The sequence below is a fragment of the Lynx rufus genome, unplaced genomic scaffold (assembly GCF_022079265.1).
Source record: "Lynx rufus isolate CCGP_SWC_20201006 ecotype Redwood Valley unplaced genomic scaffold, mLynRuf1.p SCAF_10, whole genome shotgun sequence".
Lineage (NCBI taxonomy): Eukaryota > Metazoa > Chordata > Mammalia > Carnivora > Felidae > Lynx > Lynx rufus.
Window position 1 is genome coordinate 558822 of NW_025814824.1, and position 23496 is coordinate 582317.

General features: G+C 45.5%; 2 protein-coding genes across 4 annotated transcripts in view; one reads left to right on the forward strand and one right to left on the reverse strand.

Moving 5' to 3' along the window:
- CENPP (centromere protein P) overlaps nt 1–23496 on the forward strand; it is a 229886-nt gene that overhangs the window by 152835 nt on the left and 53555 nt on the right. The window lies entirely within an intron of this gene.
- On the reverse strand, nt 1754–22071 carry ECM2 (extracellular matrix protein 2). The gene is made up of 9 exons (XM_047100520.1): nt 21767–22071; nt 20271–20459; nt 17772–18380; nt 16095–16210; nt 14307–14442; nt 11446–11603; nt 9296–9435; nt 7978–8304; nt 1754–2886 (listed from the first exon to the last, which is right to left on the reverse strand). Exons 1-9 carry the CDS (start codon nt 22050–22052, stop codon nt 2718–2720), a joined length of 2130 nt encoding a protein of 709 aa, XP_046956476.1. The 5' UTR covers nt 22053–22071; the 3' UTR covers nt 1754–2717.

Below are 23496 nucleotides of genomic sequence, written 5' to 3' on the forward strand. Positions count from 1 at the left end.
GAAGTGAGTGTACAGTTTAATCATTGGAGATCAAGGTGGGCACCCATGTGTCCTGATTCCTGGTGTAGTTATTTCCTTATAATCCCAGGCCATACGTGTCTTTCACCATGTCATATCTTTAGTGCTTTTTGTAATAATTTTAAGCCAAATCCCAAAATTAATAATATAGTTAGCATTCCTTGTATGTATGTGCACACACCTTTAATGGTTTTAGATCATAGCTACGCCAGGACTTTTTCAGTGTACATATGTGTTGGTAATTACAGCATATTTCTGAAGCCAAGCAGAACATCTGTTTGTTTTTAACATTATATCGTGAAGAACATTTGCTGTAAGGACATTTATCACTTTTTTTTTTAATGGAATTAAAATGTCCTATCCAGGACATGATGAAATTTCAAGGCTGAACATGTTCATTGCTAGACATATTTTATGTTTTAAGTTGTAAAATCAAAAATAAAAGTGTCTTCCAACTTAAAAGTAAAGCTTCCATCAGTCAGTCTGATTTTCAGCCTTCCTAGAGAATCTGTTCTGTCAAGGGGTTCCAATTGCACAGTGGGCTCTTACTGTGTGCCTGGGCCTCGCGGCACTCCAGGGCTGGTGGGGGGTGGGGGGGGGGGAGTAGCAGCATCCCACTGTGACTCATGGGACCCGCACACTCCTGGGCCCAGGCAGAGGGAGCTGAGGACCCTAGCATGCTTCACCGCCGCCCCACCTTTTCTGCTGACCTCATTGCACCTTATCTCCCCAACCACACCATGTGTTCCCAGAGAGTAGAGACCTGTCCAATTCTGTTTATTCCTGGTTCTCCAGAACAGCGTCTGGAACACAGAGTAAAGTCAGAGTGAGAAATAGGTGCAGGAATGGCACAGTGTCCATCTGCATTGTTCCAGGGTGCACATTCTGCCGACTCACCTTAAACTTTGCTCCCTAGACTGCCTTCAACAGGTTATGTCAGTGCATTTATGTTCACGCAGCAAGAAGCATTAAAGGTTCTTGTCAAAGGAATGAATAACTGTATATTCTTATTTTTACCTGTCTCCTCCATTCACCTTGGCCAATTTAAATTAGTAATGCTCCTACTTTCCTAAACTGGTTATAAGTCCCAACTTTTTGTTCCCTAAGATTCTGCTTCTGCTCTTAGCCACCTGGCTTAAGCCTCTGCCCTTGGTTCTAACAGTCTGCATCATATTATTATTCTTGTTCATGTTATAATCTCAACATCCTAGCTTCTATGAGAGGGTACCTAGAAAGAAGGGCTCAGAAGTAAAATTAGCTTGGGATGCCTGGCTGGCAGTGGGTGGAGCCTGTGACTCTTGATCTCGGGGTTGTAAGTTCGAGCCCCACACTGGTTGTGAAGATTACTTAATAATTTTTTTTAAGAAGGAAATAAAATTGTCTTGAATAGGATATATCAAACTCATATCTGAGAAAGTTAGGAAATAGCTTTGGTGAATATGCTGGTGGCTGTCGATTTTATATAAAAGGTAGGTAGTAAGTACACTCACCTGTGTACCACATTTCCTGGATAGTTTTCATTCCTCTCTGGTTCTCATGACAGCCCTCTAAGTGGGACCAGAAGCTCCCCCAGGTGGCAAAACCACTATTGAAAGATTAGGTCACTGAAGTTTGAAAAGTTAGACTAACCTGAATATGAGTTCCTAGACACAAAGCTGAGAGCAGCGAAAGAAGTCAGCACAGTTTCTGTGTGTGTCCTTTATAAATTGTTCCAGAAATAACAGACAAAAGATCATTACATAATAAAAATTTTAATACCATATGGTTTTGGCAGGTTCTAGTACATAGTAAATACTAATAGCTTTATGTTAAATTGAACTGAATAAAAGTATACTTTTGAGCACATTGAAAGAAGGTAGTTGCTGACAGTAACCATTGGAGCAAAAATTTTCAAAAATGCATGCCTTAGGGTTTGTATTTATAAGGTATAGTCAAGGACAATGAACATATTTTAAGCAAAGTCCACTACTTTCCATAAAATCTTTTGATCTTGAATAAAGAATAATGAGGGTGATCTTAAAATATTGTTTAATTTTTTAAACTGACACAGAAATTTTAGATTTTGTAGTAAAGTTTCAAAAATAGTGTAGAACTCACATATGCCCTTCTCCCAGCTTCCTCTAATGTTAATAAGCAGTATAAAACAATACTACAGTCCTCAAAACCAGGAAAGTAACATGACAGGAGTGTTTTAATTTTACACATGTGATTAAAAAAGGAACTAAGCAAACCCAATCACTAAGTATATTTATACCAATAATTGTAGCATAGGATCTTATAGAAAATACTAAATTATTTTAACAGTAGGATAATAAACAGAACATTAATTTGTAAGTTCCACCTATTTTTTTTTTTCCTGCCATGCACTTCTTGGTCTCGAACCATAACACATGTATTTTTTAAAGGGACTTAGAGCCTAGCCTAAAGCAATACTCAGGTCGGTTGTAAAGGACATTCTTATTTTGCTCCAGATTTTCCCAGTCTAACTCAGCAGCGAGTAAGATCCTGTTCTCTTGAGGAAAGTTGCAGGAGGGGGCTTTTTTCTAGAGTGTGAAGCTGCACTTTCACTAAGACTGCTGGAAAACTAAACTCAGGGTGTGTTTTGGTTTCTCTGTGGGCTGGGTCTCACTTATTGATGACAGATGCTACTACAACAAATACAGGAGTATGGTTTGTAAGTGATGAACAAAAACTTGGAATTATGTGATATTTTGTGGTTTAAGAACTATACTTGAATATGATCTTATGCATGAAAATGCATAGGATGATATTTCTCTTGTTTTAATATAATTGTTTTCAAGATGAAGGTGTTCCAGGGTTGAATCGCCATCTTCTTCAGCATTGCAGATTTGTTCTGGAAGAATGTTCCTGAGGAAAAATAGATGTACAAGCCATAAATGGTCCAAGTAGTATTGAGCTTTATGTAACTTAGTTAAATTTCACATTTTTAAAAAAGTTTTGGTGCTCTTCCTTTTCAAGTACCAGAGAGTATATAACATGGTTGAAGATAGAATATAAGTGAATTTTAGCAAAAAGTGTAAAGGAACATCAGGGGGACAGGTGAGAGAATTTCCTAAAAAACTTTTATTTTCCTAAAAAATTGTTTTAAGGAAACAAAAAGGCAAATTCATTCGTTTCCAGAATTTGAGTTCTGTATGTCAAAAAGAGCTGGTGTAAAAATATTGAATTTGAGGGTCAAATGAGTTTCCATTTATTATCACGAGTGTTCATGGTACTTGCAGTCTCGTGTTTCATAACTCAGCCCACAACTTTAGTCTTTGTGGCCACATTTAAAGATGTAATGAATCTATTAATATGAGTCTTGGCCTTGACTGTCATATCTAGTGGATGGATCTTTATGATCAAAGCTATCCTTACATTTTTTATCTCAAACCTGCTGGTGCTCTTGTTGAAGATACTGAGTGTTCAACAAAAAGAAATGCCAGTGGTATGTGGAAGTCAGGCCAACTGTTTACATGAACTACTTACACACTTGTTGAAATTCTGCCCTTTATTTTCAGCCTGGTTTTCTTCGTGTCAGTACTAACATTGACCCCTATTCTCTGGACAAGTGTTTCGTTTCATGAAGGTACAAAGGAATGCACACAAAATGACAAATGCTGTTAGAGCCTCTCTTAAATGATAGCTTTGAAATTTGAGGACATTCCTTCAGGATGTCTGTCAGAAAGGAAAATGAGCCTTAGAAAAGACGCTAACTTAGTTGATAGAATTATTTGAGGGAAATCATCTTGTGAAGAATCCTCTCACTTCTGTGAGAAGAGCTTTGTGTTGCTCAAGGGTCATTCATTATCACTAGGTTTGGCAGATGAGTTGGTTGTTGTCTTTGATAACTTGGCAAAAATAAGCTGGAAGTTAGGAGATCAATTCTGGTATTAAAGAGTTAGCTTCACGATGTTGTATTGTTGGGCTCAGCCAGGACCCCAGGGGCTATTTGATAATTCTGGGGTGTTTATCACAAATCCATTTTCACTACCCAGGTTATACTTTTGTCTATGTGTCAGTGGTTCCAATGACTAATGCTGGGTATACAGGAAAAAATGGCATAGTTTTTATAAGGAGTTCGTAATCATTTTGAAGAACAACAATTCTTAAAATTTTTAGGGAAGTAATGTGCAGTCTAATTAAATGATTTCCAAATTACATTTGCTTAATTGTTTTTGTTTAAAAAAATTTTTTAATATTTACTTATTTTTGAGAGAGAAAGAGACAGAGTACAAGCAGGGGAGGGGCAGAGAGAGAGGGAGACACAGAATCTGAAGCAGGCTCCAGGCTCCGAGCTGTTAGCACATCTGACAGCCGAAGTCGGACATACAACCTACTGAGCCACTGAGGCGCCTCCTCCCCAATTTGTAAAAAATAAAATAAAATTGGATCTTTTTCTTATATGCTAGAAAAAATTTTAAATACATCAAAGATCTAAATGTGAAAAATGAAGAACTAGTATACCCTAGGAGCAGGGGGGGAAAAAATCCCCTTGTGACTCAAAAATCAGAAGCACTAAAAGAAAAGATTAATAAAGCGACTACAGGTGTTTTAAAAATGCAAAGTTAAAAGACAAATGGCAAACTAGGAGAAAGCTTTTGCAACTTATATCACAGATATAGGGCCAGTGGACAGAGACCTCCTAAAAGCCCCTGCAGAAAAAGGAGAAGTGAGGGAAATGCCCTGGTAACCAGCCCACCAGAGAAAAAAATGAAATGACATAAACATGAAGAGATGCTTAGTTTCATTCATGACAAGAGAAGTGCACGTTGAAAGTATCCTGGCACAGCACTGTCACTTACCAGATTTGCCTCACATAAAAAAAAAAAAAAAATTCAGAAGCTCATCAACATGGTCTGATAATGGGGCTGTGCAGGATCACACAGTACTGGAGGGAATTCAGAGCAGGACAGCCCCGGTGGCGGGGGGCGGGGATTGGCAGTACCTAGCAGGGTCACGTGCATTTTGCCCGGTCACTCAGCAGTCTCCCTTCTAGGAGCCTGTCCCAGAGTTAGTCTGGAAAAATATAAAAGGCTGTCCAAAGTTACGCATTATGGCATTCTTTGTAGTAATAAAAGAATGGAAACAATTAGATGTCTATCAATAAGGAACTGGTTAAATAAAATTTCCACATAATAGAATACTGGTCTGTATTCTATTGTAAAAAGAATGAGGAAATTCTCCATATATTGATAAGGAGTCATAGTAAGGCTATACTGATAATTATAAAAAGTACCACTCGAGGGACGCCTGGGTGGCTCACTCAGTTAAGTGTCCAACTTCAGCTCAGGTCATGATTTTGTGGTTCATGAATTTGAGCCCCGCATCGGGCTCTGTGCTGACAACTCAGAGCCTGGAGCCTGTTTGGGATTCTCTCTCTCTCTGCCCTTCCCCACTCTGTGCTCTGTCTGTCTTTCTCTCTCTCTCTCTCTCTCTCTCTCTCTCTCTCTCTCTCTCTCAAAAATAAGACACTAAAAAAAGAAAGTACCACTCACTGTCAAGGCACCTGGGTGGCTCAGTCGGTTAGGCGCCTGACTTCGGCTCAGGTCGTGATCTTACAGTTCGTGGGTTCAAGCCCCGTGTCAGGTTCTGTGCTGACAGCTCAGAGCCTGGAGCCTGCTTCGGATTCTGTGTCTCCCTCTCTCTCTGCCCCTCCCCCACTCATGCTCTGTCTCTCTTCTTCTCTCACAAATGGATAAAAGCGTTTAAACAAAATTAAAAGAGAAAAAAAAATCTTTCTGGTAATGATTTGTATAGTAATTGTGGGAGACGGTGGGGAATATGTGTATGTATGTATACTTCTATTTGCAAAAAAATACTGAAAGGAAAAACCACAAATTAATTTAAAAAAATTAATAAGCAGAATGATGGAATGCAGCATAAGGTACAGGCATAGAAGGACTTCTCTTAACATACCTTGTTATACAGTTTTGACTTTGGAATTATATAAATGTTTAACATAGTAAAAATCATTAATCAAACAGAAAATAGTAATTCCCTGAAACCAAAAACAAACCAAAGACCTTATCTGAATATTAAGTTGTTGACATATTGTTACAAAGTAGACCACAATATTTCAGCTACACATCCTTTGTGGAACATATTCTAAAAGCAAATAGAGCTCCCCAAAACACTGTATACTTAATTCAGTATTTTTGTGCTTGTAGTAATGGTATTCTTATTTTGAAACTATTGTTTGTACATCGTAAGATAATGACTTAGTTAACATTGTTGAGAACCTAGATTCTCAGTATAAGATAAACAAATTCAAAACAACAGGAATACTCTATATGGTTAAATTTGAATTGGAAACACCAGTATGAACTCCTGTTCTTTTTCTTTACAAAACACGTATTTCCTGGCAGTTCACTGCAAGCCTTGAAACAGTAACAACACTTCAGAAACGACAGTGCCCGGTCCCCAGCCTGGGGCATGTGGATGCTGCTTCCGTTGAGGGGGCTTGGACCTCTCTGGGAGAAGGCTGTCACCCGTGCGTGGCAGGGGGAGGAGAGTGCTGCCCGGGTCAGCAGAGGCCTCTCCAAGGACACGGAGCCAGCTCTGAGCGCTACCTCTGGCCAAGGAGTGGAGTTTAAGAACAATAATTACAGTTGATGAAAGCATTCTGAATATATAAAACCATGAGTTCATATTGATTCTCCAGAGAAAGAGAGAAAGCCAAAAACAAAAAAACACAAACACTTAGGCACCGACTTCTTTTTTTTCCTGAGACAGCTGGAAATATATTTTAATATGTTTTATAGTCCTTTCCATTCATATTTAATACATGTATCATTTTTTTCCAGTTCTGTAAAGATAGAATTAACATACAACATGATAGTTTAAGGTATAAGACATAATTTGGCATTTGTAGATACTGCAGAATGATTGCATGTTAAGTTTAGGTAACATCTGTCAGCTCACATGGTTAGAAATTTTTAGCCAGCCTCTTGCTCTGATTGGACATTTCAGGGGAAGAACGGAGCATTCATCTTACCCCTCTGAGTAACAAAGTGGCCCTGGTTGATAAGAGTTCCAGCTGACAAATGTGGGAAGGATAACAAACATAGGGCTCAGCAGTTTGTTACCCTTAAAGAAATAAGAGGTTCAGGCAACAATCATCTGTGAATGAAACCAATGGTTCAGAGGTGGAATAGAAAGGTATTAATCAAGATGTCAGTCTGGAAGGGGGACAGGCATGTGCTTTCTGACGCAAATAGAAAGCACAGAGCACAGCTATGAAGTACTCTAGCCAAACCGTTTTTAACTGAATCTTATAAAGCCTTCCCCACTCCCACCTCTCTCTCCAGTACTGTTATACACCCTTGACTCTTTCCCTCTTTTGTTTTTGGGAGTTTGTGTTTGGAATTTTAGAGACAGAGAAAAGAGGAAGGGGTAGAATCTTCAGGGATAAGACCCATCTCAAGGATCAGCCTTTGGCTGCACTACCGCAGCATTCCAGATGAATCCTTGAGACCTTCATGCTTTCCAGGCAGATAGGAAATTGTGTCCCCAGAAGTGAGAGAAGCTGACACTCAGTAATTTTTTTCAGAATTTTTCCTTCAGGAAGAATCTAGATAGAATCAGTTTAGATTCTAATCAGATTAGAATGTTTTAAATTTCATATGAGGGTAGGAGCAGCACTGTAATATCCCATCTTGAAGCCTCACTTCAACCCACCCCTTAGGTTCTCAGTATTAGGTAATAATGTTCCATTCTAAAGGTTTTTACCATGGAAGTTTGCAAACATACACAAAAGTAGAAAAAAGCTGTGATGAATCCTTGAGTGCCTATCACCCCCTTCAGTAATTATGAACATCTGCCTATCTTGTTCAATGTGACCTCTTGTCCTTTTTTTCCCCTTAGAAGTAAATCCCAGACATCATGTCATGGTTGTTTAATCGTATACTCTGTCAACCACAGCAGTTTAAATCGATACTTGAAAAAGCCAAAATTTACCGTATCTTGTTGTTGTTCAACCTCAGAAAATGGAGTGCTTTCATTTCTTGTACCCCAGGTGGTATGGATTTTAAGTCATTGTGATCCAGAAACAGCTCTCTCAGAGAATGGTATGCCCCGTAGAAGGAGACTCTGTCCACGCCGTCATCTGAGAGTCTGTTGAATGACAGGTACAGATACTCCAGGCCTGGCTCCATGTGGCCAAATACGTAGCCAGGGATGCGCTCGATTTGGTTCCCGAGGAGCACGAGGTGCAGCAGTGACTTGGGCAAGTAGGAGGGGACGTGGTAGAGTTTGTTGTAGGACAGGTCGATCGACTCGAGATTTCTGCAGCAAAGAAGGGTGAGCAGAGTAGAGCGTGGGGCAGGGACCATAGGGATACTCAGCCATTTTCCTGCCACCACTGGGTGTGCAGCAGTGACTTTTGTGTGAGGGTGGCCGCGAGGCTCCCGCTCTTACCTGGTCACCACGCAGCTGTTCCAGCTCCAGGGCAAAGAGCGCCGGGATCAGGAAGAAAGTTCATTCCTGGGGCAGTAGTGAACTCAGGACCCACCACTGTCTCTGGGGTCAGACGTCCAGCTGCCTATCCCTGAAACCACCTCTGCTCCACATCTGATCTGACAGTCTGGCACATAGGGCTTGTGGTGACACAGGGGTCGAGAAAAGGGGGCTGCCTGGTTGTTTCAGGAGCTTCCCCTGTGGCTTCTGAGTCACCCTGCCACCACCATGTCCTGCTGGGCTCAGCTGGACCTGAGGCTGTCTCATCCCTCTGTCCTGCCCCTGAAAGATGCCTGTTCCCACTGTGCCACTCAGATCCCTCATGCCCTCCCCACAAGGCCCAATCTGGCTTCTCCCCAGCTCCCCCCGCCGCCCCGCCATGGCCTGTCTTGCCCTCCTGACAGGCAAGACCCCCACGCCAGCCATAGACCCTGCTTCCTGCCTTCCCTCTCCAGCCACACACCTTTCCGCCTGTTGTATAAGACTTGAGACAGAGAAAGGGTTCGGAGGCGTGAGACCGTGAGGTCCCACAAGGGTAAGCGGGCATCTTCCTTTATCAGCAGGGGCAGGGCTGGCCTCACTTCAACTTCATGACCACCTGTGAGGTGGACAGACCTTGGGTCACTCAGCGCTTGGGCTGGGGGTGGGGTGTCCAAGTAACAGAGACTGTGGTCACCTCAACACCAGCCATACCACAAGCTCCAATCAGATAGCCAGGTTTGGGGGAGGGTTCACTACGAAAGGGTGTCGCTCATTCATAGCCCGTGCAGTAATGACAGCAGGAAGAAACTGTCTAAGACAGACAGCAGCGGATACTCACTCTTGGTTTATCCAGGCTAAAGGAGCAATCCTGTTTTCTTCAATTTTATTATATCGTAGCACAATGACATTGATCTTCCTGGTGTGATTGAAACAAATCTCGGTTATTTCTTCAATTTGGTTATTTTCCAGGTATAATTCCTATAATTAAGAAAACAGACTATTTTTCTTCGTGCTGGTTGGTTGAGTTTGAGAGAGAAAGATGGTGTTGTAGACTGATCTCTTTAGTACTGTCTGAAGAGTCTACTGCTTTATTGTAAGTTGTCCTTTTCTAACTAATTAGTGAAATAAAATGTGTCATCTTTCATGGTCATGGGATTAAATGAAGGTTTTAACCATAAAATGTTGCAAAATACAGCATACCATAATAATTGTATAAAGCTCTCTAGTTTATAAAACCTATTAATGTAAATTATCTCATTTGGGCTTCAAAACCCTGGAAAATAGGTAGAAATGATCATTCCCCCTTCAGTAGTGGAAATGGCCCAGCCTGGAGAGATGACAAGGCACATGGTCCCACTCCTGATGCGCAAGAGACACACGTCCCCACCAGGTCCCAGCTCTGGGGCAGGCAGTGTCCCACCAGTCTGTGCTGCCTGTCAGGGTTTTAGATTGGCTTGTATTAAGATTAATTTAATGAAAAGTTAATTAAGAGCCTTGATTTAACATCGGGGTAGTTTGCTAGAGCTATTGTTTTCAACAGCCAGCTGCCTTAATTCCCTTGGTCCTAGAGGGAGTTTTCCCTCAAAAATCTTATTGGAAATTAGAACCAGACATTGGTATACATCTTCAGTTTAACTTTCTATTCCTATTGTACTAGTTTCCTCCCCTTTTCATTTAATTTTCTTACTTGTTAGGAATGGGTAAAGCAGGAGCTCCTGGCTGGCTCAGTTGGTTAAATGTCCAACTCTTGGTTTCAGTTCAGGTCACGATCTCATGGTTCGTGGGTTCATTGGCCTCTGTGCTGACAGCGCACAGCCTGCTTAGGATTCTCTCTTTCCCTCTGTCTTTCTGCCCCTCCTCCACTTGCTCTCTATCTCCCTCTCAAAATAAGTAAAAATAAACTTTAAAAAAAAAGTTGTTTTTTTTTTAAAAAAGGAAAAGGTAAAGCAATCTTTAGCTTTTTGCTTTTACCTTAATGCATATTTAGGGGTGAACCAAATCAGTGGTTCCCAAACTTGGTTGCATATTAGAATCAGTCATGAGCCTTTTAAAGTGTAAATTCCAACCTAGGTGTACCCCACTCAGAGCACACTCATCCAGACACTAGACTCTGTCTGGGAAGCAGGGCCCTGGAAGGGTCAGAGCACACACACCTGCGTGGACATCACCTCCCCTACCAGTGAGAGGGGCCCTCTGGAAAGAAGAACGTGGGACAGGAGTTCAGGCACATTTGGAGACCCTTTGCTCCTCCATATTATTCAAATTGCGTGTGTTTTACTTGGGTGCATTATGTATTAAAACCTTAACTTAAAAAATTATAAATTACCCCACCCTCAAAAGAACCTGACTGAGGATGTCTGGGATAGGGTAAGGGGTCTATACGTCTTTCTGAAATAAAGCCCAGTGTTGGAACCTCAGTCTTTACAATTTTGACAAATTCTAAACTTCTCTCTTAACCTGCCAGTAGGAGGATGAAGAAGGGCGGCCCTGCGGCAACCGTGGCAGACCCGGGCCAGTGGCTCCGTGGGCAGTGGGCCCACAGCTGGCAGGGAGGGCAGAAACAGAGTTCAGAGCAGTCAGCCAGGGCCCCGCTGGGTCTTCCAGACTTCTGCTGTCAGTGCTAGAGGTTGGGTGTGAACTTGGCAGTGAGGCTCCAGCCTGGGCACAGGGTGGGAAGGCAGTGATGGGCACTGGGCGGAACTGGGACGCTTTCTTGCAAGTTGTAGTTTCTGTTTAAGTTCTCATTCATCTTCCCCATTCTCCCCCCAAGAGCTGTCAGGAAGACCAATTTTCACTTTATCAAGGGTCTCTACTAGTAATTAAAATTGTGTATTGCTTGAGGAAACACAATGTTGAAATTATAGTAAATTCTGTATATAGCACCAAAATGGGATTTAATCTGCCGCACAATGTTTCAAAATAGTGCTTTTTTTAAATTCAGGTAGACTGTATTTAAAACATAAAACATTGGAAGAAAGATAGTGGTACCTCAATAGAAGCCGGAAGCCCCTGTGGTATAATTCTGTATTTGTTTCTTCCCAGACGCAGGTAGGATAAGCTCTTCAAAGATTTGAAAGCCAAAGGGTTGACGTTGGATTCGCTGAGATTGTTTCCTTCCAGTTCTAAGGTGACCAGCTGATTTAGGTCTACAAAAAATAAAATACAATTGTCAGAATATGAAGAAAATCAAAAAACCATGTAGTTCCTGTATCTTTCAAAATGTCATGTGAAATGTTCAGTTTATTTGGAGGGCAGATGTCGCTTCTTTGGCCCCCCCCTTGCAGAGCTGTTTCCCAAGTGCTCTGTGCACCCTAGGTGCCCAGCTTAGCAAGATGCTGGGTGCGCGATCCAGTGCAGAGACAGGCCTATCGAGTGAGGGTGTCCCACAGAGGCAGCGATCCCAAGTGAGCAGTAGAAGGTTGTGGAGGTCATTAAAGCATTGGCGAAGATGTGGACGCCCAGATGAAACAGCAGCATAATTAGGGATGGACGGAGGACAGGGGAGTGCTCTGCCTGGCAAATGTCAGTCTCTGAACAAGGGAGTTACAGCAGTGAATTCTCATCACAGTTGTTCACTTCCTGGCAGAGAGTGCAGCCAAATGCATGTTTGGAAAGGAGAATGATCAAGAATTCTCCACGCATTCAGACTGAGCTACCAAGAAAGGCCTTTATACAAATAAGTTTCCCTACATCATTTCCACTGGCCTCAAGAGTGGCATGATCCACATCAGCTGGAATCCTGAAGGAGAGTGGACGGCTCAGCAGTGATGATACCCAGAGGCATCTGAGTCAGACATTCAGGGTGTAACTTTGGGGTTGGTTTGGTGGCCAAGATTTCCAGAATAGGGATGTTTTCATATTCAGCTCAAGTAACGGGCATTGCACTGAGTGCTCTGTACATCTCAGTTCCCTCTCTTAGGCATATTAGAGAGGCAAGACGTTGTCCAAGCCAGAGCAAGGGGCAGCACCATCAGGGGCGCAGACCGCACGAGTGGTGAGGCTGGACTCCCAAGCACAGGACGACGCAGGGAGAAATGGGAGGCTGAGGCAGCCAGGTGAATACAGGCCATTTCGAACTGGGTGGCTGTGCTCAAGCCTTGGCACAGGCCCCTTGTGCACCAGGCAGTGAGGAGCCTCTGGGCGGCGGCGGCAGGACAGGACGCTAGTCTGCGAGCCCGTGTGGCGTCACTTGAAGGGCTGAGAGGAAGTAGGAGGCCCAACCAGTAAACTGATAAGTGGTTATATTTCCTCATGTTCTCTCTAATTTCTGAAACTAGAGGTACTGAGAATCTAGCCCATTTATCTAGAACATAGTTGAAGTTTGGGAACATAATGGAAGTTTTCCCGTGGAAAACAGATAATAAAGGTAGACCAGTAGCTGGTATGTGACCTCACGAGAGAGAGAGAAACGTAGCACCCAGTGTGAGTTCATGATGTCGTACGTGAGTTTACAGTTACCCTGGCTTACGTGTATGTTGTATGTGACAGGCAACACGCTGGGACTAGAGAAGCTTCCTGTAGGGTAGATGCAGTGCAAGAGGGTTTGTAAGCAGGAACTTGGTAGAAGTCCTTCCCATTGTGGAGTGGGGGCCAACCTGGCAGGTCACGGACACGGGAGAATGCGAGTGGTGGCCACGCACAAGCACTGCTGGGGGGCTGCGTGCTCTCCCGGAAGCATCCGGTCCCTTTTGTTTCTGTGCACCTTTGCACGTGCTGTTGCTCTCCCTGCACCACCCCTCCTGCCCGCTTCTCTGGAACTGTCTGTACCGTGAAGGGTCGTGAGTGAAGACTTGCCACAAGAGCACGTGGGGAGCGGCAGGCCGCTGGCGGCCACACCAGGGGCCTCCCTCCCTGCAGAAAGAGCAGCATCTGGCAGCGGTGGAGGCCTGAGCTCAGGGGCACCCTGCTTGCTGCCAGCTGGCTGACGGTCCACGGCAGAGGGCTCAGCACAGAACGTAGAGGCTCTCTGGGCACCGTCACCTGAGGCCTTCCTCATGGCCGAGGCCTCTACGGTGCTTGGACTGGGGAGACGTGTGTGAGGGAGGGAGCATGTGGAGAAGCTGCTGCCAGGAATATGTGAGCACAGCTCCCGGTAGGGGCTTCTGCCTTACAACACGTGGTCTAGAAAATGGAGCTAGAAAGGTGACCTCACGTGCAGTTAGCAGACACCCATCAGTGCGCTGGCCTAAATTCAGTGTTCCTTCGGCCTCTGCTTCGCCTAGCAGTTAGAAATTGCACTTTCTGGGTGTCTTTTCCATATGACAAAGCCTATCACAATTTGTGTGTATTGATGTGTTTCATGTGCGCCCTGCAGTCCCATCTGGAAATAGAATATTTCCAGAACTCTGTACTTTTCAGACTTGGCATTTCTTAGGATTGCTGGTTTTCTTCCCATCACTGGAAGGGCTTTGTTCCTCGTGAGGTTTTTTGGGAGTAAAAAGAAATAACGAAATTGTTTTGTTCTTTTTAGGCTTAAGATATTTCAAATCAGATAAATAGGAAGTGGTGAGCACTGTACTTCACGAGCTGTTCTGGACTGTTGGGAGGATGGAAGGAAGAGTTAGGCGTCTTTGTCTGGACACAGCACTTGGCCTCAGCAGAGACACCAGCCAGCATTTGTGAACAGCTTGCGTGGTGCTGCCTCTTTTATGCCGAGCTCACAGTGTGACAACTTCAGTTGTTCAGTTTGGTCCAGAATCAACCATGAGAGGAGTAAATAAATTTTATCAAGGGAAATGGTGATGTGGCCTAAAAACTCACTAGTGCATCTGGCAATACTGTACATAAAGTTTCCACACGACCACAGAGGAAAAGGCTGTAAGGACATACATCAACCAAACGTTACATACCAGATAAGCTCTCTTCACTGATAGCCTGCAGACTGTTGTCATTGATCTTAAGTTCTTCTAATGCAGATGGTAAGTCAGGAGGAATCTCTACCAGATTGTTCCCGTCCATATTCAGGCGCAGTAACTTCTTCAGAAGCTTAAAAAGTGAATCTCGAGTTACCTTTTCATCTGGTATAGATGTGCAGTCACGCATGGCACTGAGCGCCCAGAGCGCAGCCCTACTTAGCCTCACGGACCCGCCTGCCCTTACTCATGCCTGCGGGAAGCGTTGTCAGCAAACCGTGTCTGATGATTTTGTGTCCCACTCACCTATTTTTCCTATTGTGGCTTTAGTGAGCAAGAGAGAGCTCCTGTCACCACTGGACCAGTCACATTGGGCTACATCTTAGGTTTCCACCTTCTCGGCAGTAGCCACAAGTTAATTAGATTATGTGGTGCTCTGAATCTGTCATGGATGCTAGCAATTAAGACAGCAGTTTGAGGGGCACCTGGGTGGCTCAGTTGGTTAAGCGTCCAACTTCAGCTCAGGTCATGATCTCACGGCTCGTGGGTTCGAGCCCCGCGTCGGGCTCTGTGCTGACAGCTCAGAGCCTGGAGCCTGCTTTGGATTCTGTGTCTCCTCTCTCCACCCCTCCCCTGCTTGTGCTCTTTCTCTCTCTCAAAAACAAACATTTAAAAAAATTAAAACAAAAGATAGCAGTTTGAGTTCTTACAATTTTCTAGTTACACTAAGTGGGAACAGTCATAAAATAGCACTAAGTGTTGTGGACCTTCTTCACGGTGGCTACAAATACCACAGGCTCCTCCTTCGTGGTGCCCACACAGTCCTGTTGGGAGGCCCATGCCTGTGTTTGGGGTTGTGTGCTTGTAGAGCTCTGACGCCTCACTGGTGACTCAGCAGCACGTAGTCAAACTTCAGCAGTTTGGGAAGGGGACAGAGGACCCCAAAACAATAAAAGGAGATGCTCTCCCATGTGTCTGTCTTTCTGATCAAACGTAGCAGATGCGGGAGTCTCAGCTGACGCAGCAGGACAGGTGCCTGGAGCCCTGTCCTGTCCCAGCCCAGAAACTGCGTGGGAGCCAGGAACTGAGCACACTCGTGCCCAGCAATTTGTACAAAGGTCATAAAGGGGGTTGCAGTGTGTTTCATTGGGCTTCTTACAGCACACGTGTGTATTTGTTTACACACACAGACCCCTTCTTTCTTGTTTGCACCTTTGCTTCCCTGACACTCCTTGGGCCTCTTTCCTTTTCTCCCATTTTAGGAAATGTTTTAGTCAAACGCAAGTCTTCCAGAGGTTTACTCTCTGTTCTTTCCTGTCCTCTCGCCCTTGTCTTTCCCCCCACTGTCCCGTGCTGATTTTCATCTGAGCCCGTTTGTGTCTCCAGAACCCTGTGCTGCCCACAAGTTCATCAGGTCTTGCCCTCAGCACAAATTCACAAAGCTCTGTCTTTCTAGCCTGAACATGTAAATAAAGTTTCCAGATAAGCTCTGCTCATGTACTAAAAGACCATATTTAAACATACTTTCAGCTGTTTGAGGAGAGGCTGCTCCATAAGTTCAAAATACTAGTTTTGTCATTTCGCCGTTGTTGGTGCTCTATGGGTGAAGCATGGAAACCCACAGACCTTGATCAAGATAAAACTTGAGTGGTTTAGGGACATCACGGGGAGACTTTCTCGGGAAAAAGCCACAGTGAAAACACTTCAGTCTCCTTCCCTTCCCTGCTGCCAGGACAAAGCTGCCCAAGGGGGTCATCACTCACCAGGCAGAGAGTGTGTACTTACCTTGAATGCTTTGGGCCCTATGCCCGGGGAGGTGATATTATTTTTGCTCAGATCGAGCCTTTTCAAATTCGGCAGCCCATTAAATGCTTCATCAGGAATGGAGGTGATGGCATTGCCTGGAAAACAGCAGCTGTAACTTAGGCTCACGTGTGCACACAGACCTGTGCACGTACACATACGTGTACTCATGCACGTGCATAGATAGCGAGAGAGCTCTACCCTGGGGAGACAAGGACACGATCTATCTAAGCATACTTTCCCTTTGATGTGTCCTAGACCCTGGGCCAGAAATCCGAGGAGACTGTTATCCATGAAATCCTGACACATCATTTACCTTTCTGAAATCTCCTTCTCTGAACGAGGAGCTCAGATGGCCTCCAGATCTAATGTTACAATTGTGTGGCCTCGATCTGTAGAAGTTTGTTCTACGTGCTTTAATTTTATGGGATCTTGTTTTGACATTTAGTTAAGTGCAGTAGTCAATGATTTTAAACCTAGAAAATGAGCTTCCCAGAAACAGGGAGTACTACAAAAACCAGGTGGTGACCTTCTTGTAAAACCAAGATAGTATGACTGGGCACAGGTCATTCCTTTTTCATGCACGGATTGGGTTTTCTTATGGCAGAGCGCGCACCTGATGTGCCAGCCTTGAGCGGGGGTGGATGCTGCTGGGCCTGAGGGGGTTCCCCAGGGATCATTCGAGTGTGGTGTCCTGTCACAGACCGGCCGTCCTGAACCACAGTGTCCGACGTTGTCTGTTGAGTGTGTGTGTGTGTGTGTTTACAGGGTCAGGTGTTATTTCTCTGGTAGTTTATTTCTGTGGTTTCCCCTGAGGCGCATCCGAAACCCCATTCAGATTCTCTTACCCTCTGTGTTCAGGGCAGACAGACACACACCCGGTCCTGCCGTCCGTGTGCTCAGAGCCCTTCCGGTAACCTCATACGAACAGGGAGGAGGACCAGACCCCACCAGACCCGCCCGAACGGCTAACACGAGGGAGAGGCCAGTGGGGGGTGCTGGGCATCTCTGGCAGCAAGGCCGCAGCCAGCTTTGGGAACCGTGGGTGGTTTCCTGCAAAGTCAAACACACGTTTACTCTGTCACTCAGCATTAACGAGAGGAAAGCCAGGTCCACACGGGCCTCTGTGTGTGGATGTTTGTGGAACTGTTCGTACGGTCGCCCCACACCGGCCCTGACCCCGTACCCTCCAGCTGGCACCTGTGGTCTCTGCGCGCCCCACCGGCTCCTGAGGAGCAGCACCCAGACACCAAGTGAAAGAGGCCCAGCCAGGAAGACTGCGTGCCACGTGACCCCACTTGGGCGATGGCCACGGATGGCCAACTCTGGAGGCGCGTCCCCTCAGCAGAGACCGGGGCGGGGGGGAGGGGTGCGAGCGAGTGTGGGGAGGGGACGGGAGTTTCCTGCACCCTGAATGTGGGGTGGTTACACAGCTGCACACGTCCCATAAGCTACCACACCTCAGCAAAGCCTGCTTGAGGGAGAGTCAGTGGGAGATCATGATTTGATTTGGAGAAATTTGCTTACACGTAACTATGCGGTTTATCCCACAAAGCTTATTTCTGTGATCGAAGAGTGTTTAGGATCAGTTTATATTATGAAATTAAAGTAGGACTCTCACGGGGCAAGGACAGAACAACATGCGTCCACGTCTCTTACCAGCAAGCTCCAGGCTTGTTATCTCTGGTGCCGTGAGTGGTGGCATCTGTGTGAGGCCTGCGCTCATGCAGCTGATGGTCCTGTAGGACAGAGAGCACCCGCTGGGCAGAGGTGGCATGCGTCTGGGAGAGGGGGGGACCCGGGGTCTTGAGGGCATCCTGAACACGTCTCCTCTGATGGTGTCATCGTGCTCCTCTTCGTCATCGCCGTCCTCCTCCTCGTCGTCATTGTCCTCCCCCTCTCCCTCCTCTTTCTCCTCCTCCTCCTCCTCCTCCTCCTCCCTTGCTGCGTGTCCTCCTTGATGGGCCTGCCTCCCCTCCTCGTGGGGTCTCTGCTCTCCCCCTTCTCTGCTCCGCCCTTCACTGAGGGGTCTCCCCTGCTCCCCGAGGTCAGCGGTCTGTTTCTTCTGCTCCTTGTCTTTATCTTCTTTAATTTCTTCTTCATCCTCCTCAAGCTGAAGTTCCTCTTTTTGCAACACTGGGTTCATTTCCAGCGGACAAGATGGCAGTTGCTTACAGGGTAAGTTGGTTGCTTCTCTTTGTTCTGAAGAATCACCAGAAAATTCACTTGTATCACTTACGGCTGTACCACTGAGTGGCTGGGGAGAAGCTACCAACCATGGGGACACAACAGGGGTGGGTTGTGACGTTAGCAAAAGGAAAAATCATAGTGAAAATGAGGTTAGTAAATATTCCCTCCAGGTACTTGAGTGCGATATACACATGAGACACCTTTTGAAATTTTATTTCTAAGACTTGTTTTAGGCAATTTTTGTTTTGCCTGTGGCCTTAATATTTATTTTTACTAAAATGCCTGGCTACCTGGTAATAAAGAGGGAATAATGTTGTTACATGATGCACAGTGATAAGCAGTCCTGTGTGAGGTTGCAACGTGATGAGGTGCGACCTTTATCATAGATACTGCTTAGTTAATTGGGGTTATTTACAGTGTAAGTGTCTGTACCGCGAAACATAAAAAAGTGAAATGTGTATTTTGCTTGCTTGTGCTAGTGAAACTGGCTTTCGTTTGTAGATTTATTATTATTTTTGTCTGGTTTCCTTTCAGCCCCACGGGCCCAAAAGCATCTTCTGAAATTTAGAATTACAGAGAGTTTTTCTCTTTCTCCCTCCCAGACTCTCTAGTCTGATTTTTACTGTGTGACCTTCTGGAAGTCCTCCTGGACTCAGATGATGCTGTTGTAAGTGTGCCCAGGGGTGCTCCCCACTGTTCTGTGATGATGGGGGCAGAATGGTCAGCGGCACACGCTCGCCTGCGTTCACACTGAGCAGCAAATGGGGCCGGCCCGACAGTCACCGGAGCTCAGGGAGAAGTGAGCTCCAGTGCGTGCACCTTCACTGAGTCATCTAGACGTAAATCACCCGGGAAAGGAACTCAGAAAATGTAACTATTTGAAGGAATTACTTGAGATTTTGGTCCAGTATATATTATAAAGTCAGTGAGTTATTTTTTCACATCTCTGGCACAGAATGCAAAAGGAAAACAGGAAAAAATTAAGGAAAGGAAACTAAAGCTATCATATGGAAACATTTAAAATCCTTCCTGTATATCCAAGTTTATTTTTCCAAAATAGCCACAGCATTTCAAGATTATTCCAAGTCCTTTGAAAAATGTCTGATAATTTCTAAATCTTGCCTGTATATTTGGTAACGTTTTTTAAAGGCATAATACCTTAGTAAAATAAGTGTAAACCAAAATGCAATTCCTAAATATTCTGAAGTTCTTCTTGGTAGACATCCTCTGTAGACACCCACCCTGTGACCGTCCGTCTACCTCAACTGTAGACCGGAAAAGATGTCTCTGTTCTTTCCCATCAGGTTATTTACCACGTTTGTTTATTTCATCAATCACTAACTAGGCTCTTCCTGGGGACCTGCGCCTCCCTCTCGAGAGTCGTCTGTCGCTCAGATATGAGCCCCATGAGCGTAGGGGACAGCAGACATGCACCAGGCCACGTGGCCAAGATGTGGGCCCTGCTTCAGGGCCATGCTCGCACATGTCCCCAGATGACCCGAGCAGTAGTGAGAGCGAACAGGCTGGACGCATTGGGCTCTTTTCTCTCCAGATGCAAACCGCCTCTCCCTCTGTTCCCCAAGAGTTCTTCATCTTCGTTGGTGGTCTAAACGTACCCACCCTGAGTCAGATTAAGGGAGACCCCGCGTGTAATGTGGGAACTGTGGGCTATGTCAGCTTTGTCACTGCTTCCCTGAAGCTGAGAGTCTGTGTGCAGTGTGGTCTGGTCCAAGTTTACTCATTCTGACAGAGCTGGGACTATAAAGCCTAGATCGTTTAGTTCCGTCTCCTACCATGCATTTTCCCAAATAACGTCTATGTTTGTCATCACTGTGCCAGTATCTTCAGTACCTTGATGACTAGTTGACCATAATTTAATTTAAAACTTAAGGCAGTGACAAAACAAAAACAAATGTAAGTTGAAGACTCCGTCACATGTGATATTTTGTTTCAGCTAAATACTTATACCAGTATCCACGCAGACTGGACAGCACTCTCCTTCCGGTGTGATGGTTTGGGGGCATGTCAGAGGGGGGCACACGGTTTCATCGCAAAGCACCCTTCCATTGGAGCAGAGGCAGGTCGTGCATGGCTCAGGAGACCACACAGCTTTGTTGTACATGGTCATCCCGTTTACCAGACAGTGTCCCTTCTTTCCTGAAAGAGAAGCAGGGACACAGTAAGTTCCTGCGTGTGTTCGCACACAAAGTACGTAGATCCAGAGATGTGACCCCCAGCGGGGCGTCCGCCTGCTCTCTCAGCCTCTCACTCAGGCTCTGAGAGTGACCAGCCTGGTGGCCTGACTCTGAACTGCGCCTCCACACTGTACCTGTCGGGGTGACTAAGATATACAACAGCATCCACCACCCCAGGCATCAGGGATTCCTTATCCATGCCGTGTGTCCAGTGTGGGCACACGGCCTCTGCACAGGATGGCCACCCAGGAATAATCAGCGGGCTTCATCTGCAAGCAGGCTGCCCTGATGGCCAAAGCAGAGAGAATGGGAGTTTGCAAATCCCAGACAAGCCCCAAAAGCGTCTCATTATGTTGACCACAGCAAATGAGATGGCCGTACCTAATTTCAGAAGAGACGCGGCAGTGCAGCTCCATCCGGTGCCAGAGAGCAGGGCAGGGGCAGCCCCAGTGGTGAGCCCACGCCCCAGACCTGCCGGTGTGCAGACAGGACAGCCAGGCCACAGAGCCTGCCTCTGCAGTGCCTCTGACACTGGCTCCCAAGGAGACATGGCACCTGTCCCTTCTTTGAGAACTGCTGTGTTGCGGAAGGACAGCTCCCATGCCTCCATGTTCACCCTTGGACCGTGCACAGTGCAGCGGCCTTCAGTGCCTCCATTTCCAATGCACAGCGTTGCACACAGGTGGGTGAGTGTGTCACCCAAGAAGGCCAGTAGACAGCCTGCTTTGACTTGAATGTTAGGGGAGATGCTGTCCTTCCGGCCCAGTATCACTTCTGATACCTCTCCTTTGTGGGACGAGCTACCATCCCCAACTCCCACCCTCGGGGGGGGCTCTCACGTTCGATCTGCCCTCCCCCTCCCCACTGTGCTCGCCTAACTCAGGCCCTGGTTAACAGCCCTGTGTTCATAGAGTCATCCGAACAATTTATTTCTATATCCTGTATGATCTATCACTATAAATGAAAAAGCAGCTTACAACTTTTATGTATATTATCTATATTATGAATATAACTGTAAAATACATGGCACAGTAAACAGACCAGAAATTAATAAATGAAAATAGTAACTGGGTTTTATAAACATAGTTGTGGGATAACTTTTTTCTTTTCCAATAATTTTATGTTACAATTACATTCTATAAATGAAATTTTAAATTATTTCAAACTTTATCATTAGATTAAACCAAAAGATAATACAGTAATATGAAAAAAAACTTTTTTTGGAAAATTGTCCTCATGGAGGTTCTGTTTCTCTCCCTGGGCTCTTACCTGGTAACACGTTGTAACTTGATTCTACTCCAAGAAAACCCAGAAAAGAGTCAAACTTTTCCTCTGTGCTGTAGTCCAGGTTCAGCACGGGACGTGTGGCTCCAGGTGTGACCATTGTCCGCTGGTCCCCCAGCTGCCTGCTGGACCTGCGGGCAGGCGAGGAGCTGCCCCTCGGTCTTCTGTGGTGCATCTTCCTCCGCTGCTTCCTAGGTGCTTCTTCATTTTGCCCAAAGTCAGTTTGACAGATGATGAGCAGAAGGAAACAAACCAAACCTGCAAACTTCATGCTGGCTTTTCCACCATCCAATTTCTAGAATGAGAAGGGAGCAGAATTTCGGATTTAGTGCTACCTGGTTTTCACCTTTGACAGCTGGGCTTACTGCTCATATGTATGCCTCAGCAGCATCTTTGAGAAATGACACACATCATCTGTGGGCTCTTTGCCCAATAAAAATCAAAGAACTTTTAATATCTTTACCTTCATGCCAAGCATGAGCAAACTTGTATAAAGAACCAGGTATTAAACATTTTGGACTTTACAGGCTATTCGTCTTGAACGTTATCATGTGAAAACAGACAACGGTACGCAATGGCTGTGCCAGTAACACTCCCATGTACACAACAGTGGGTTGGACACGGCCTCCAGGCTGTGGTTTCCTGAGTCCTCTCTGGATCACTGTGTTGTGGGTCCTCAGAGGCTATCCAGGGTCGCTGTACCTGTGTGCCAGGTCATCCTCTGACCAGCGCCACCCACAGTCCTTTCCCCCAGTGCTTTTTTTTGTTCTCTTATCCTCTCGCTTTATGATTTTCTTTATTGGGATGAGGGGGTACGGCTACACCCTGTAAAACTAACAGGAAACTAGAATCAGTTGTAAAGACATAAGACGGACAAAGAAGAACTCTTAATTAGCCTGTCTCAACGGTAGTGCAGGGTTCTGCGTGAGGTGAAGTTGAAAACACACGGGAGACATGAGTACTCTACTCCTGGTGCTGTGGACTCAGTGTGGTTGTAGCCCTGTGCTCACACACATTGGTGCGGGCATGTGAAGTCAGGTAGCAGAGAAAGTGAAGAGTAACCCTCTACAAGGTGATTGATTGTGGGGCCGGTTGACGGATTCACCCGGCCACACACTTGGGCCCATGGTTAGTCCTACAGGGAAGGTCTGCAGCACCCATGGCCTCTGAGCTTAGAGTCAGTTTTTCCACCCTCACCCCTGCCTAGCAGCTCTCCCCTCTGCTCTTCATTCAGGTCCTCTTGCTGTCAGTACCCCAAGATAGAGCCAGGGTGTATGGAGGAGAGTCTGAACCCTCAACAATGCCAGGGACCCAGGATCGTTAGTAAAGGAGCAGCCTTGCTTGGTGATGGGATTTACCCCACTCCTCACCAGCCTGCCTTGGTCACCTCTGTCAGTCAGAACAAAATTGTTAACTTCAGAAACCATCACCCTGGCAGAAATGGTGAGCATTAAGGTGATGTTATGTACAGACTAAATTTCCAACCTGCAAAGGAGGGATTTTGAAGGCTCATAGGGCCAAAAAGTGGCCATAGACTGGTGACCCAGTAATCTTGTTGGCACCTTGGGAAATAGACCAGAGACTCTCTGAGCGCTGGATTCAACCTTTCTGCATGAAATGAAGTCCTCTGTTAGCATCAGATGCTACTATAGTATAGGTCAGCTTCACAACCTGTGGGTAGGTTGTGGGGATCCCAGAGGACAACTGTGAATGGA

Excerpts from the sequence above, each read along its gene's own strand:
- ECM2 (XM_047100520.1), bottom strand. The coding sequence starts at position 22,052 with ATGAAGTTTGCAGGTTTGGTTTGTTTCCTTCTGCTCATCATCTGTCAA. Across the intron at positions 16,211-17,771 it reads AACAAGCCTGGAGCTTGCTG|GCAATGCCATCACCTCCATT; the intron begins GTAAGAGACGTG and ends GCTGTTTTCCAG. Across the intron at positions 9,436-11,445 it reads GGCTTCCGGCTTCTATTGAG|GAATTATACCTGGAAAATAA; the intron begins GTACCACTATCT and ends TCTTAATTATAG.